The sequence below is a fragment of the Thalassophryne amazonica genome, chromosome 3 (genome assembly GCF_902500255.1).
Source record: "Thalassophryne amazonica chromosome 3, fThaAma1.1, whole genome shotgun sequence".
NCBI classification, from domain to species: Eukaryota; Metazoa; Chordata; class Actinopteri; order Batrachoidiformes; family Batrachoididae; genus Thalassophryne; species Thalassophryne amazonica.
Window position 1 is genome coordinate 17,168,298 of NC_047105.1, and position 15,165 is coordinate 17,183,462.

Below are 15,165 nucleotides of genomic sequence, written 5' to 3' on the forward strand. Positions count from 1 at the left end.
TGCCCAGCAGTGGGGAATAAGTTTCATTACACTAGAAGTCTTTCAGAAAGCGCTGTAACTAGGTTTAAGGATATGATTCCTTCTTTATGTTCTCTAATGCCATATACCAACACAGTGCAGAGTAGCTACCTAAACTCTGTAAGGGAGATAGAGTATCTCGTCAATAGTTTTACATCCTCATTGAAGACAACTTTGGATGCTGTAGCTCCTCTGAAAAAGAGAGCTTTAAATCAGAAGTGTCTGACTCCGTGGTATAACTCACAAACTCGTAGCTTAAAGCAGATAACCCGTAAGTTGGAGAGGAAATGGCATCTCACTAATTTAGAAGATCTTCACTTAGCCTGGAAAAAGAGTCTGTTGCTCTATAAAAAAGCCCTCCGTAAAGCTAGGACATCTTTCTACTCATCACTAATTGAAGAAAATAAGAACAACCCCAGGTTTCTTTTCAGCACTGTAGCCAGGCTGACAAAGACTCAGAGCTCTATTGAGCTGAGTATTCCATTAACTTTAACTAGTAATGACTTCATGACTTTCTTTGCTAACAAAATTTTAACTATTAGAGAAAAAATTACTCATAACCATCCCAAAGACATATCGTTATCTTTGGCTGCTCTCAGTGATGCCGGTATTTGGTTAGACTCTTTCTCTCCGATTGTTCTGTCTGAGTTATTTTCATTAGTTACTTCATCCAAACCATCAACATGTTTATTAGACCCCATTCCTGCCAGGCTGCTCAAGGAAGCCCTACCATTATTTAATGCTTCGATCTTAAATATGATCAATCTATCTTTGTTAGTTGGCTATGTACCACAGGCTTTTAAGGTGGCAGTAATTAAACCATTACTTAAAAAGCCATCACTTGACCCAGCTATCTTAGCTAATTATAGGCCAATCTCCAACCTTCCTTTTCTCTCAAATTCTTGAAAGGGTAGTTGTAAAACAGCTAACTGATCATCTGCAGAGGAATGGTCTATTTGAAGAGTTTCAGTCAGGTTTTAGAATTCATCATCACCTCAGTGCTGCTTTTAATACTGTTGATCATAAAATTTTATTACAGAGATTAGAGCATGCCATAGGTATTAAAGGCACTGCGCTGCGGTGGTTTTAATCATATTTGTCTAATAGATTACAGTTTGTTCATGTAAATGGGGAATCTTCTTCACAGACTAAAGTTAATTATGGAGTTCCACAAGGTTCTGTGCTAGGACCAATTTTATTCACTTTATACATGCTTCCCTTAGGCAGTATTATTAGACGGTATTGCTTAAATTTTCATTGTTACGCAGATGATACCCAGCTTTATCTATCCATGAAGCCAGAGGACACACACCAATTAGCTAAACTGCAGGATTGTCTTACAGACATAAAGACATGGATGACGTCTAATTTCCTGCTTTTAAACTCAGATAAAACTGAAGTTATTGTACTTGGCCCCACAAATCTTAGAAACATGGTGTCTAACCAGATCCTTACTCTGGATGGCATTACCCTGACCTCTAGTAATACTGTGAGAAATCTTGGAGTCATTTTTGATCGGGATATGTCATTCAAAGCGCATATTAAACAAATATGTAGGACTGCTTTTTTGCATTTACGCAATATCTCTAAAATCAGAAAGGTCTTGTCTCAGAGTGATGCTGAAAAACTAATTCATACATTTATTTCCTCTAGGCTGGACTATTGTAATTCATTATTATCAGGTTGTCCTAAAAGTTCCCTAAAAAGCCTTCAGTTAATTCAAAATGCTGCAGCTAGAGTACTGACGGGGACTAGCAGGAGAGAGCATATCTCACCCATATTGGCCTCTTTTCATTGGCTTCCTGTTAATTCTAGAATAGAATTTAAAATTCTTCTTCTTACTTATAAGGTTTTGAATAATCAGGTCCCATCTTATCTTAGGGACCTCGTAGTACCATATCACCCCATTAGAGCGCTTCGCTCTCAGAGTGCAGGCTTACTTGTAGTTCCTAGGGTTTGTAAGAGTAGAATGGGAGGCAGAGCCTTCAGCTTTCAGGCTCCTCTCCTGTGGAACCAGCTCCCAATTCAGATCAGGGAGACAGACACCCTCTCTACTTTTAAGATTAGGCTTAAAACTTTCCTTTTTGCTAAAGCTTATAGTTAGGGCTGGATCAGGTGACCCTGAACCATCCCTTAGTTATGCTGCTATAGACGTAGACTGCTGGGGGGTTCCCATGATGCACTGTTTCTTTCTCTTTTTGCTCTGTATGCACCACTCTGCATTTAATCATTAGTGATCGATCTCTGCTCCCCTCTACAGCATGTCTTTTTCCTGGTTTTCTCCCTCAGCCCCAACCAGTCCCAGCAGAAGACTGCCCCTCCCTGAGCCTGGTTCTGCTGGAGGTTTCTTCCTGTTAAAAGGGAGTTTTTCCTTCCCACTGTAGCCAAGTGCTTGCTCACAGGGGGTCGTTTTGACCGTTGGGGTTTTACATAATTGTTGTATGGCCTTGCCTTGCAATATAAAGCGCCTTGGGGCAACTGTTTGTTGTGATTTGGCGCTATATAAAAAGGAAATTGATTGATTGATTGAAGTTTGAACAGTCAAAAGTTGCATTAAATTCATTTTTTCCTCATATCTGTTTCAAGCTTTATTCGAAGGTAGTTTGAAGTGCAATTCAAATTACGTTTTTGCAAATTCATTTTTGTCATAATGCTCAGATTGGTTTCCGACAGTTTTGTTGCATCTGTTACTTTTCACGCCATGTAAAGCTCCCTGTGTGAGCTTTATGCCATGAGAGTTGGTGGCTCTCGTTTCCTCCTGCTGCTCACAAATTGGTGAGCCAAAAGATATATAAAAAAAAGAAACCTCCTGTGTGCAGAATGCACACACAAACTAAGTTGTAAAATCACCTCCAAAAAAAGAACACTCAGATGATGCCACATGAAGAATGTATGTTTTAGTGTTCTCATCATTATGATCAATTTTTCATTCTCAGACCACTCATTGTGCAGTTTTTATTGCACTGAAATGCTCAGGCCTTTTGACATTATAACAAAAGCTCCCAGTCACATTGTCTGTTACGCTGGACCAACTTAATGCAAGACTGTTTCAAGTATCACAAATTTGATTTTAATAATACACTGCTGAAAAAGTGAAAGGAAAATTTTGATAACGCATCAGATCTCAATGGGGGGGACCATGCTGGATATCTTTCCTGATATGGACTGGGTAATGTGTTAGGAACAAAAGGATGACACATCGTTTGAGAGAAATGAAAATGGTCAACCTGCAGAGTGCTGCATTCAAAGACATCCTGGCAATCAAAGCAAAAAAAGTATGCGGCAGACTCGACCATTTTGCCAAAGTTTCTTGACAGCAACTCAAAATGGTACTCAGGAGCTTGTGTGGCCCCCACATGCTTGTACACATGCCTTACAACGTCAAGGCATGCTCGTAATGGATGGTGCCTGGGGGATCTCCTCCCAGATCTGGACCAGGGCATCACTTAGCTCCTGCACTGTCTGAAGTGCAACTTGGCAGTGTCAGATAGACCAAAGCATAATGTCACAGAGGTGTGCTACTGGATTTAGGTCAGGTGAGCGTGGGGGCCAGTCAGTGGCATAAATTCTTTCATCCTCCAGGAACAGTCTACATACTCTCATTACATGAGGCTGGGCACTGTCGTGCACCAGGAGGAACCCAGGACCCACTGTACCATCATAGGGTTGGACAGTGGGTCCAAGAATTTCATCCCGATACCTTATGGGGGTGGTGGCCAAGTGGTTAGTGCACTTGGTTTCAGTGCGGAAGGTTCCCAGTTCAAACCCCATCCCTGTCACATGTCTTCATGTAATGTGGAGTTGTGTCACGCAGGGCGTCCAGCATAAAACTTGTGCCGTTGTCTTGCCTGTAGAGGTGTTTGCGTCCTTCCAGGGTGGTGCCTTTCCAGACCATTGCTGACCCACCACCAAACCGGTCATATTGAGTGATGTTGCAGTCAGCAAAACGTTCTCCACGATGTCTCCAGACCCTTCCATGTCTATCAGGTGCTCAGGTTTAACCTGCTCTCATCTGTGACCTGCCAATTCTGGTGTTCTACGGCAAATGGCAGTCGAGCTCCATGGTGCTTGCCTCTGAGCACAGGGCCCACGACAGCACGTCGAGCTCTCAGGTCAGCCTCATGAAGTCTGCTTCTGATTGTTTGATTGGAGACATTCACTCCAGTGGCCTGCTGGAGGTCATTTTGTAAGGCTCTGGCAGTGCTCATCCTGTTTCCCTGTGCACAAAGGAGCAGATAACGGTCCTGCTAATGCGTTAAAGACCTTCTATGGCCTTGTCCAGCTCTCCTAGAGTAACAGGCTGTCTCCTGTAATCTCCTCCATGCTCTTGAGACTGTGCTGGGAGACACAGCAAACCTTCTGGCAATGGCATGTATTGGTGTGCCATCCTGCAGGAGTTCACAAGTTCACTTGATGAGAACTTGTGGAATATGATGTCATGCTCATTTGGGATTTCCCCACATCAACTAAGATGAGTCATTTATGTTAGTGCTGATTGAGGAGAGATGGTTGAAGCTGAGGCATCTGGTGTATGTCAAACATTTTTTTTCTTTATTTAAAGAGCATGTGGTCAGACTATGACCGCTTTCCATGTTGTGGATGGGGAAACTACAAAATCCTTCAGATGAATTCTGAGACTGGTTGCTTCTGGTGCCAACAAAGTTAGTGGTTTGTTTTCAGTTGGCATCCCTTAAAACGCATTGTGCTTCATTGTCTAAAGTCTGGTGCTATTAAGACCTCTAATTTATGGATCAGTTGGTAAATTAATTTTTAGAGCCTGTGTATAGTATTCCTGGTCATGCTACCTGTCTCTGTCCTTGGACAAGACACTTATTCTCTATTTTCTCTGGCCACCCATCAACAAATGGGTACCAGCCTTGCCTGAGGAAATAACCTGTGATGGCCTGGAGTCCCTGTCCACAGAGAGTTGTAAACTCTGCTCTACTTCATGCTACGGTATCTGGGGATAAACACTAGCACGAATGGGCCTCAGGCCCAATACAAGACATGATTCCTTCCTTAGTAGGACATACGTAGGATTAATGGAGTGAGTGGGAGGGTCCAAATTTCTGTCAGTGACTGTAAAAAACTTGTACTTATTCAGCTCAGAAATTTTGAGTTCTGACAGATACAAGCATGGACCAGTGATCCTTGTGTGAACAGTGTTGTCATCTTTTAAACAGAATAGTTTTCATTTATTTTTTATGTACTAGTGTAAATAACAATATTGGTACAGTGTCGGAGCTTGGTAAGGCTTATTGCAGGGTCCTGATGGCCACTAAGGCCATTGTTGCTCATTAGCATGTGAAGAAATTCATTGATGATTGGATGTTTGACTGTTATCATTTGCATAATTACTAATTAAAGATTTGTTTGGTTTGGCAATTATAATCAGTTTTGGAGGTTGTGTTTTAGCCTGTGTGTTTTGCTTTGTTAGCGTGATAACCTGAATACTAATTTTCACACATTTGAAAACATTCGTCCTGCTCTGGAGCAGATAACTTAAAATCTTAGGACTTATCCAGAATTGACAAAGATTGAGGATGTTTTTGAAACATTTTCTTAACATTACAAGATTTGCTAATATTTTACAAATGAACCAATATTGAAATGAGAATGGTGAAACTGTTGGATCTGCCCTAGGAATGACATTGTTATGGTGTGGAACCAGATAATGGGCCGATATGTATAAAAAAAAAAAAAGTTACTGAACAATAGGGAATGAAACTCTTAATGCCCTCTCTTCTATAAAGATTTATTAAATAGCTACAGTGCATCCAGAAATTATTCACAGCACTTCACGTTTTCCACATTTTATGTTAGTCTTAATCCAAAATGGATGAAATTCATTTTTCCCCTCAAAATTGTACACACAATACCCCATAATGACTGTGAAAGTTTTTTTTTTTCCCCAAAGTTATTAAAAATAAAAAACTAAGAAATCACATCAATCAAAGTTCATTTATATAGCCCTTTATAGCCTAGAGGGTGGCCAGCGTACTTCATAGTCAGTTAAAAACACAGTGAATAACTTAAAACCATAAGACAGTAAACAAATTTAAAAAAACAGACACATAAATAAAAATAGACATCCAAAAATATTTGCAGATAAGAACTAAAAAAAATGTCAGACCACTGCTGATTGTGCAGAAGCCATTCTAAAAAGGAAGGTTTTTAATTTATATTTAAAAACATCCAGGTCAGTGATGGTGCGGATATCGGGGCAGAGCTTTTTCCATAGTCTGGGTGCAGCCACAGAGAAAGCCCGGTCTCCCCAGTGGCAGTATCAGGACCTCTGAAGATCTAGTGCACATTGGTTAGACAATCTCAAGATTCTGTTTTGGTCCCCATGTGTCAGCAGCTCAGCTAAGTATGGTGGGGCCAAACCATTCACAGCTTTAAAAACAAACATAAGAATTTTAAAATCATTTCTAGCCTGTACTGGAAGCCAATGCAGAGCGTAGAGGACTGGGGTGATATGCTGACGTGTACATGTACATAAGTATTCACAACCTTTTCCATGAAGCTCAAAGTTGAGCTCAGGTGCATCCTGTTTCCACTGATGATCCTTGAGATGTTTCTACGGCTTAATTGGAGTCCACCTGGAGTAAGACCTCTGAGACTGGATTGTCTTGAGACACAAATCTGGGGAAGGGTACATAAACATTCCTGCTGCTTTGAAGGTCTCAATGAGCACAGTGGCCTCCAAACTTCTTCCATTTGGAAGAAGTTTGGATTCACCAGGACTGTCCTAGAGCTGGCAGCCCGTCTAAACTGAGCAGGGCCTTACTCAGAGAGGTGTCCAAGAACCTGATGGTCACTCTGTCACAGCTCCAGCATACCTCTGTGGAGAGAGGAGAACCTTCCAGAAGGACAGCCATCTATGCAGCAATTCACCAATCAGGCCTGTATGGTGGTGTGGCCAGGCGGAGGTAATCGTAATGGCCACATGGTAGCCCCCCTGGAGTTTCCTAAAAGGCATCTGAAGGACTCTTAGACCATGAGAAACAAAATTCTCTGCTCTGATGAGACAAAGATTGAATTCTTTGGCATGAATGCCAGGCATCATGTTTGGATGAAACCAGACACCATGCTTACATTGAAGCATGGTGGTGACAGCATCATGCTGTGGGGATGTTTTTCAGTGGCACGAACTGGGAAACTAGTCAGGATTGAAGGAAAGATGAATGCAGCAATGTACAGAGACATCCTGAATGAAAACATTGAAAACATGCTTCGGAGCACTCTTGACCTCAGACTGGGGCTTTGGGTCATCTTTTAGCAGGACAGTGACCCTAAGCACACAGCCAAGATATCAGATAAAAGGCAATTTGTACATGTTGGTCTTCTAAGTCATTATGTTTCTCCCTTTCTTTTAAATTGGGTGTGCCTTATGCCCTTGATATTGAGTCATTTTGGGTTTTCTGCATTCTTGTTCATGGACTGTTCAAGTCCTCTACAGATCAAGAGGCCCATTGGTGGTGGTGGTGGTTGTCATGAGATTCCATAACTTGAAGCGGATGAGATTCTACAATTGCCCCTGGATGGTGCGCTATTCGACAGAATGTTACTACCCTCGCCAAGTGTGTGCCATTTTACACCTGGTTGGACTTTGACAAAGCAGATGAAGTGTCTTTTTCAAAGACAGACAGGTAGCATGACCAGGAATTAAACCCAGCTCAGCATCTGATTAGTGTTATGAAAAAAACTATTCTTTTGACCTAAAATAATGGAGACAATCTTTAGTGTTGTGCTTAGAAATGTGACTTCAATTTTACGTAATTGTAGCCTGTTATTGTACAGAGATTAAATCATTACTGGTGTTACATTATGGTCTTTGCAATAGTTAACTGAATTCTGTTGGACAACTGCCAAACTGATAGGATGAGCTTCACAGCACAGATGGACAAAGAGCTCAAACAAATTACAAAAGCAATCCAAGTGCTGGTCAAGGCAGTGGTTTGCAGCCATATGCTGAAAGCAATGTACTTTAATCCCTGACGTGTAACTCCAGTTCACAAAATGCAGAGCATGCTGTCTGTTCGATTTTTGGTTGACAGATATCCTGTCTTGATTAGACCAGGCGCAGTCTGCCAACATATGTTCAATGACGCTGTGATTTAAATGAGTGGAAATCAACAAAGCCTTTTTTTTAAGCTGTTAGAAGCAACCTTTCCACTATCGATCTTAAAAATAAAGCTGACACATTTTGCATTTGCAACATTTGCAGCTCACTGTTGAAATATAAATGGACTATTTAGATATCCTGACTTTGGCACAACACTTTTACTCCCATATCCCTTTTCTAATTTAAATATGTGAAACCCACAAATGATGAAAGTACTGTTGGGTCTAAATGACACACCACACTCAGACTCTAACACTCTAATGTGCCGTTGAGTGTTTTGATCAGTGTCATTTGTTGGTGCACGTAGTTTGTACTGCATTTTATAGTTCATCATTGAGGCAGATTGTTGTGATGAGCTGTTTCATAAGTGCTATAAACTGTGTAGACCATTAAAAGTAATTCAGTATCGACTTCAGCAAAGAAAATTGTTTTCTGTTTAGTTTGAGAGCTCAATATGTTCAGTTTATTGGGGTGTCCTGATTCAATTCAATTTATTTATATAGTGTCAAATCACAACATACGTTGCTCCAAGGCGGTTCAGAAGAGTAAGGTCGAACCTTATCAACCCCCCAGAGCAAGCATGTAGGCAACAGGGGTTGGGAAACAGTCCAAATGGGTGTTTTTGAGGAAGAAATGTCAAGCAGACCAGATGTGGACACACTGCTTTGGGCATAGTAACAATAAACAACAAACAAATCAGGTGAACAAAATGACAAACATGCAAAAAATAAATAAAATAAAAATGTTTCCTCTGAAAGCCTCTAGGGTCTACCTTGGGGACCTTCTAAGGGAACATTTTTAATAAACTGTTTTATTTACAGTTTTGTCATTCTAAGGGTACAGCGTGAGATGGAATAGTCTATTTGCATGTCTCGCCCCCCTACATCAAACCTCTACTTGATTTATTGAATGGCACAAAATGCAGTATGTGTTTCAACACTGTTTATAGAAACATCCATACTGATAAATGCAGTGAAAAATACAAGAAGGGGCTTAATAAAACAGCATTCATTTTCAGCCTATCTGCTTATCTGGGTCTGGGTCACAGTGGTAGCACAGGAAGCAGCTTATCCCACACTTCCCTACCTTCAGTCAAGTCCTGTAACTCTTCCTGGCGAGATTCCAAGGTGTTTCCAAACCAGGTGGGAAATATAATCTCTCCAGCATTTCCTAGGTCTTCCCCAGGGGCCTCCTCCCAGTTGAATGTGCGTTAGGGAGACAACCAGGGAGCATCCTTACCAGATGCCCAAACCAACTCAACAAGCTCCTATTGATGGGCTCTACTCTGTCCAGGAGTGCTATACACCACTTTAGTTGTCTTCTGTAGTCTTCTGTATGTATTTTATGTTCAGTAAAACAGCAATTTGAGTTATTTTTTCCTTTGAAGCTGTTCGATTAAAAATTAGGTGCTGATATTGTTTTTTGTGTACAACCTTTTCCTATGTGTTTCTTTGGTCTCTTTATGAGGCTAGACTGGTCCATAAATGTTTGGACAATAAAACCTTATATAAATATAAATTAATTTCTTGATAAATGGCTGTTGAACTCTTGGAGATGGATTGAAATGGATCAGATGCTGAGTTTCCAGGCCTTTACTGCAGCCTTCTTCAGTTGATGCTTGTTTGTGGGTCTTTCTGCTCTGTTTTTTCTTTGGTAACTAGAAAACATGTTGTATAGGGTTGAGGCCAGGTGACTGGCCTGGCTATTGAAGATATTAAAGGATTAGCAACTGAGCATGAGGTCTGTACGGGAAAATGTCAGACCGAGGTGTTGACAGTGTGACCAAGCATAGCTCGAGTTATGGCACACCTGGTCTGATATTTTCTCATACAGATCGAACAAGCGAGGTTAATAATTAATTTGTTATATATATATATATATATATAATATAAACACGAACTTCTGGTATCGCCTGAATATGAAAGCTGCTGATAGTGTTGGGCTTGTAGTCAGACCCGTTCACATTCTTCACCTCCATGAAGAACTTGCTAACAGATGGTCAAGGACATTAGCTGGTAAGCTTTCAATCTGTGTTTTTTTTCCTATGCTCTTTAAATATTTATGCACTATGTTCATGCCCAACTTGGGTTTTCACAATGTTTTTACTTTTGTAATGAAGTTTTCAATCTGTTGTTGACTGTTCGGACCTGTGTTTTCATCTTGTTGGTCTTCATTTTGGATGTTCACTTTGAGCTCATTTGCTGTTAATTCCTCCATTTTCTTTGTTCACTTTTTGGTTTGTTTTATTTCGCGCCGTGAAAATTGTAAACTAAGTTGCAAATCTGATACGCAATTTGGACCGATTGTTATGGCAACGATTGTTATGGAAGAAATCAGCCAGTCAGATCCCGCATACAGTCGGAGCCATATAATAATGTATTTTTACCTTGGCCAGCTCTTGAATTGCTTTGGTAATATGTTTTTGCTCTTTATTCATCTGTACTGTGAAGCTCCTTCCTATCAGTTGGGTAGCATTTGGCTGAATCTGAGCATAGTTAGCCCTATACACTAAAAGTTGATCATGGTTTCATTTGTCCAACAGTGAGCAAAATTTTCCCCATGTTTTCTGGCAAGGTCTGATGTTGTCATCTTCATCAGTAGTGTTGCCAGGCTTACCAGTGGTTTGCACCTTCAACTTATTTTTTCATTGTATTGTATTTGTATAGAGACAAATCACAGCAACAACACTGCTTCAAGGCCCTTCACACGTGTAAGGTCTAACCTTACACCCCCCCCTGCTGATAATGAGGAAGAAACCTCAAGGAGATCAGACTCAAAAGGGTGGCCCAATGCTTTGGCTGTTGTCCTGAAGTCTCTTTTCATACATGAAGTCACCTCTTGATTGTAGACTTTCACAATGATAGGTCTACGCCCTCCAGAGTGTTTCAGTTGTTGGGAAGGGATTTTTTTCACCATGAAAGAATTCTGCTATCATCCACTTAAGTTGTCTTCTGTGGCCTTTCTGGACTTTTGGGTGTTTCTTAGCTTGCCAGTGTCTTCCTTCTTTTTAGGAAGGTTCGAAATGTTTATTTGGTGATTCCTAAATGTTTTGTTTTTTACTCCTGGTGTGCGAGTGAGAACCTTACAAGTCACCATGTAGACATTGATTTGTTTGTTTGTGTGTGTGTATAATTATTATAAAGTGCTTTGAGCTTCTACATGGGATGGAAAAGCACTTTAGAAATGCAGTCCATTGATAATTTATCTATATTTCTTTGTGTTGCAGATGGTTGTGGTGTCAGATGATGTACATGAATATGCTGTTGCACTGAAGGACACAGACGAGAAAATGGCACGATGTCCTGCAAGAGTAAGCTCGATATTTTACTTGTACTTTGTCCATGTAATTTGCTTGAGCTTGCCTGATAATGGGTCATTATCAAAGGTATCACTCGTTACATTCAGTGTCATTCAGGTGATAGAATGGAAGAAAGGAATCAAAGTTTATGTGGACTGCACACTGTTTATTTATTTTTCTCTATTCATAAGAGACCAGACATTCTGGAGGAGCTCCAGAAAAGCCAGAAGGTTTTTGCTGAGAAGCTGAATCACCTCAGTAGGAGACTGGCTTGGATCAACGCCACTATCTACTCCAAGGTGAATGACCATTTTGAGTGTGTGTACAGTGGGTAAAATGAATAGCATACACGTCACCATTTTTCTCAGTCAGTATATTTCTAAAGGTGCTGTTGACATGAAATTTTCACCAGATGGTAACAACCCAAATAGTTCACAGATGCAAAGAAATAATAAAAAAAACCCTACAGAATTTCTGTGTAATAAAATGGAATGGCACAGGAAAAATGTATTGAACACACCTATTGAAATTTATTTAATACTTTGTACAAAAGCCTTTCTTGGTAATGACAGCTCAAGATGCCTCCTGTATGGAGAAACTAGTCGCATGCATTGCTCAGGTGTGATGTTTGCCCTTTTTTCCACACAAACAGTTTTCAAATCATGACGGCTACGTGCACTTCTTCTGTGAACTCTGATCAGTAGTTCTTTCCATAGATTTGCTTTGATAACAGATTGTCTTCTGTTAAAGTTGTTTTTCCAGCTGTGTCTTCTGGCTAAAGTAAAGCCCTTTCTTAGCAGGCATGATCTTCAGACAACTATTCATGCTTTCATCAGCTCCAGGCTTGATTACTGTAATACACTTTATGCTGATGTTAACCAGTCTTCTCTTGCACGCCTTTTGCGTTCACAAAATGCTGCTGCTCGTCTTTTAAGGGACACTTCCAGACATGAGCATATTACTCCTGTACTTTACTCACTCCACTGGCTTCCAGTTCATTTTAAAATTGATTTCAATATTTGCTTTTAAAGCTATTAATGGCCTTGTACCGTTCAACTTCTCTGAAGTTTTTGCCCTCTGCACTTGCAGTAGGACAGTACGGTGTCTGCTCAGTTTTACTTAGATGTTCAGAGGTCAAAATATAAACTCTGGGGTGATCGTGCTTTTTGCGGTAGCTGGCCCCAGACTGTGAAACAAGTTATCTGTCACTGAGAGGTTGTTTCTGCCATCTTGTTTAAATGTCATGTTAATGGCACCTTTAGAAATATATTTACTGAGAAAAATATTGACGTTATTTTATCAGCTGTATCAGGTGTTATGACAAAAGTTGAATCTTTTCATCGAGTTTTTAACTTATTGCTTTGTCTCCATCTGTCTCTGTCTTTCTCTCTTTAGGAGAAAATGTTGGATATCTACTGGCTGCTCTGTGTTTGTATCCGGACCATTGAACATGCTGACAACACTGGGTCCTTGTTTGCCTTCACTCCAGAGTTCTACCTCAATGTAGCCATGAATGCGTACAGCGCTCTCAAGAACTACTTTAGCCCATCAAACAGCATGGATGAGCTCCCAGGTATAAGCAGAGTGTCCTCCCATCCAGCTGCCAAGTTAAATAGAAGATTATCAAGAGGTGACGAGAACAGAATGTTGAATGTTTGTGGACTAAAGCTTCACTCATTAAAACTGATTAGTTCATGTATTTTTCATGTCTAATTTGTGAGACATTTTCAGTGTGCCACTATTTTCAAGATGTGTATAAACTCCTCAAATTGGATTTAGCTCATGTCCCAAACAAAGCGTCAGTGAAGGGGATTGTTATTTCTTACACCATCTGCCCGTCTGTTTAGTCTTCTACATCAGTGCAACAAATTAGTGTGCTGCACTTTTAATAGTTTGGCATGAACTCAACGTCATGCCACTGTTTTTGAATGAGTGCTTTTCCATCTGCATCAGACGCTCAACGCGCTTTAAAAATTATATCTCACATTTACCCTGATGTGAGGGTGCTACCATACAAGGCGCTCACTCCACACTGCGATTAAATTGAGAAAAAAAAGTCACTTTTCTACAACTCAAGCTACAGTAGGTGGTGGTGTGGGTCCTAAATGAGATCAGGGGCATTTCTGTGGTCTGGTTACTATTGGGAGGTGCTCTCAATCTGTCACCAGTTTGTGGTTATGTACTGGCCTGGGAGCTGGGGCATGGGTCACTGCAAGTCCTCTGCAATGGGTGGACCTGTGTCCCACCTGTGAGGTGAGGACTTGGTGCCTGGGCTGGTGGCGTGGACTATCCGGGGTCCCCTGTGGATAGTGTAGGTTGCTTCCTGGGTGACTGGGAATGGTGCATGTTTGTGCTGGCTGCTAGGGGGTGTTTTGCCCTATGAACCAGTGCGCCCGTGGGGTGGGGGGTGTTGCCAGCTTTTGCCCCTGTTGGCAGGATCAGGAGAGGCATTGGCCCATTCTCTTTGTAGGTTTTGGGTGGTATTATGGTTAGGGGTTTGGGGTCCTGTGTTTCTTGCGCAGAAGGAAGCCTCACTTCCACATGCAGGTATTGGGGTATTGGCCACTGTTTCATTAATGGCTGGTTGTGGTTGCTCCTCACCCCCTGGCAGCATGCGGTAAGGGTCCTGTCACGGTGCATGTCGTACCACGTGGCGGCAGGTTGCTCTGTGGTGTGACCTGTGGCCATGGGACATGGATGCAACTCTTCTCCAGCATTCAGTCTGTCACACATCTCTCTTTATCTTTCAGAGTTTGCACATAGAATCATCGTGTTCCCACATGCATATACACACACATTCATTGTTTTCTTAATATAAACAGCCACTCCTATCGAATCCTGCATATTTTTAAGATGTTGACTATCGACCTGGCTTCCACCTTGGGTGGGCGTGGTCTGTTGTGTGAGTGTCTTCTTGTTCTTTTTTAAAAAGTAAAAGCAGCTTGTTGTTTCAGCATTTCATTGTCCACTAACACATTTTTTACTTGCAGGCTATGAGGAAACATTAACCCAGCTGGCTGCTATCCTGGCCAAACACTTTGCAGACCCATGTATAGTTGGAACAGGTGAGACAGATCTGGGTTTGTCACATTATTAGTGGAAGTCCCTCTGAGTCCCTGAAAGCCTCCATTCCTCCTCTATCTTTGTCACATTTTCATTTTCCTCCTCTTCTTATCCCTCTAGCATCTATCTGCTCCTGTTGTGTGATTGTTTTCTTATAGGGTTCATTAATCATTTTTGTCTCTTCACTGACATGCACGTTCGATGAACAGCATTTTTTGTGTGTTTTTAAGCCTGACTGCTCTGAATATTCTGTTCAGCTCTGTTATACAGTTTGCTCAGTATATACTTGTATGTTGACAGTTTTTACTATTATGTTTTTCTCTTGCGGATGTGAAAGCAAATAACAGACTGTGCAGACTCTTTAATTTGAGGGTAATTCTGTAAATTTTTGAATGAATAGTGTCGGAATTACATCAATTGTGCTTCGTCCCCTGAGGGATGAAAGATAATTAGACATTTTGTTGCTGTGATTCTTTCATGTCCAGCCTTTAATTTTTTTTTTCCATCAAAACGATGAGGAATTCTGACATTTTTGTTGTGAAGTATTCTGTATCCCACTGGATGTGAGTTCATACTGCCTTTAAAAAAAAGCCAGCAAAAAAATATTCATCTGCTCAGTGTAGGCCATCCTCAAACCATAACAAAGACTATCACATGA

General features: G+C 41.0%; 1 protein-coding gene across 3 annotated transcripts in view; it reads left to right on the forward strand.

The window, feature by feature from the left end:
• LOC117506386 (E3 ubiquitin-protein ligase RNF123) overlaps positions 1–15,165 on the forward strand; it is a 382,695-nt gene that overhangs the window by 67,773 nt on the left and 299,757 nt on the right. For all 3 annotated transcript variants that reach the window (XM_034165893.1, XM_034165894.1, XM_034165895.1), the window contains exons 25-28: positions 11,373–11,456; positions 11,636–11,743; positions 12,840–13,017; positions 14,435–14,509. In XM_034165893.1, coding sequence (XP_034021784.1) covers positions 11,373–11,456; positions 11,636–11,743; positions 12,840–13,017; positions 14,435–14,509 — 445 coding nt within the window. The remainder of the gene's footprint in view (positions 1–11,372; positions 11,457–11,635; positions 11,744–12,839; positions 13,018–14,434; positions 14,510–15,165) is intronic.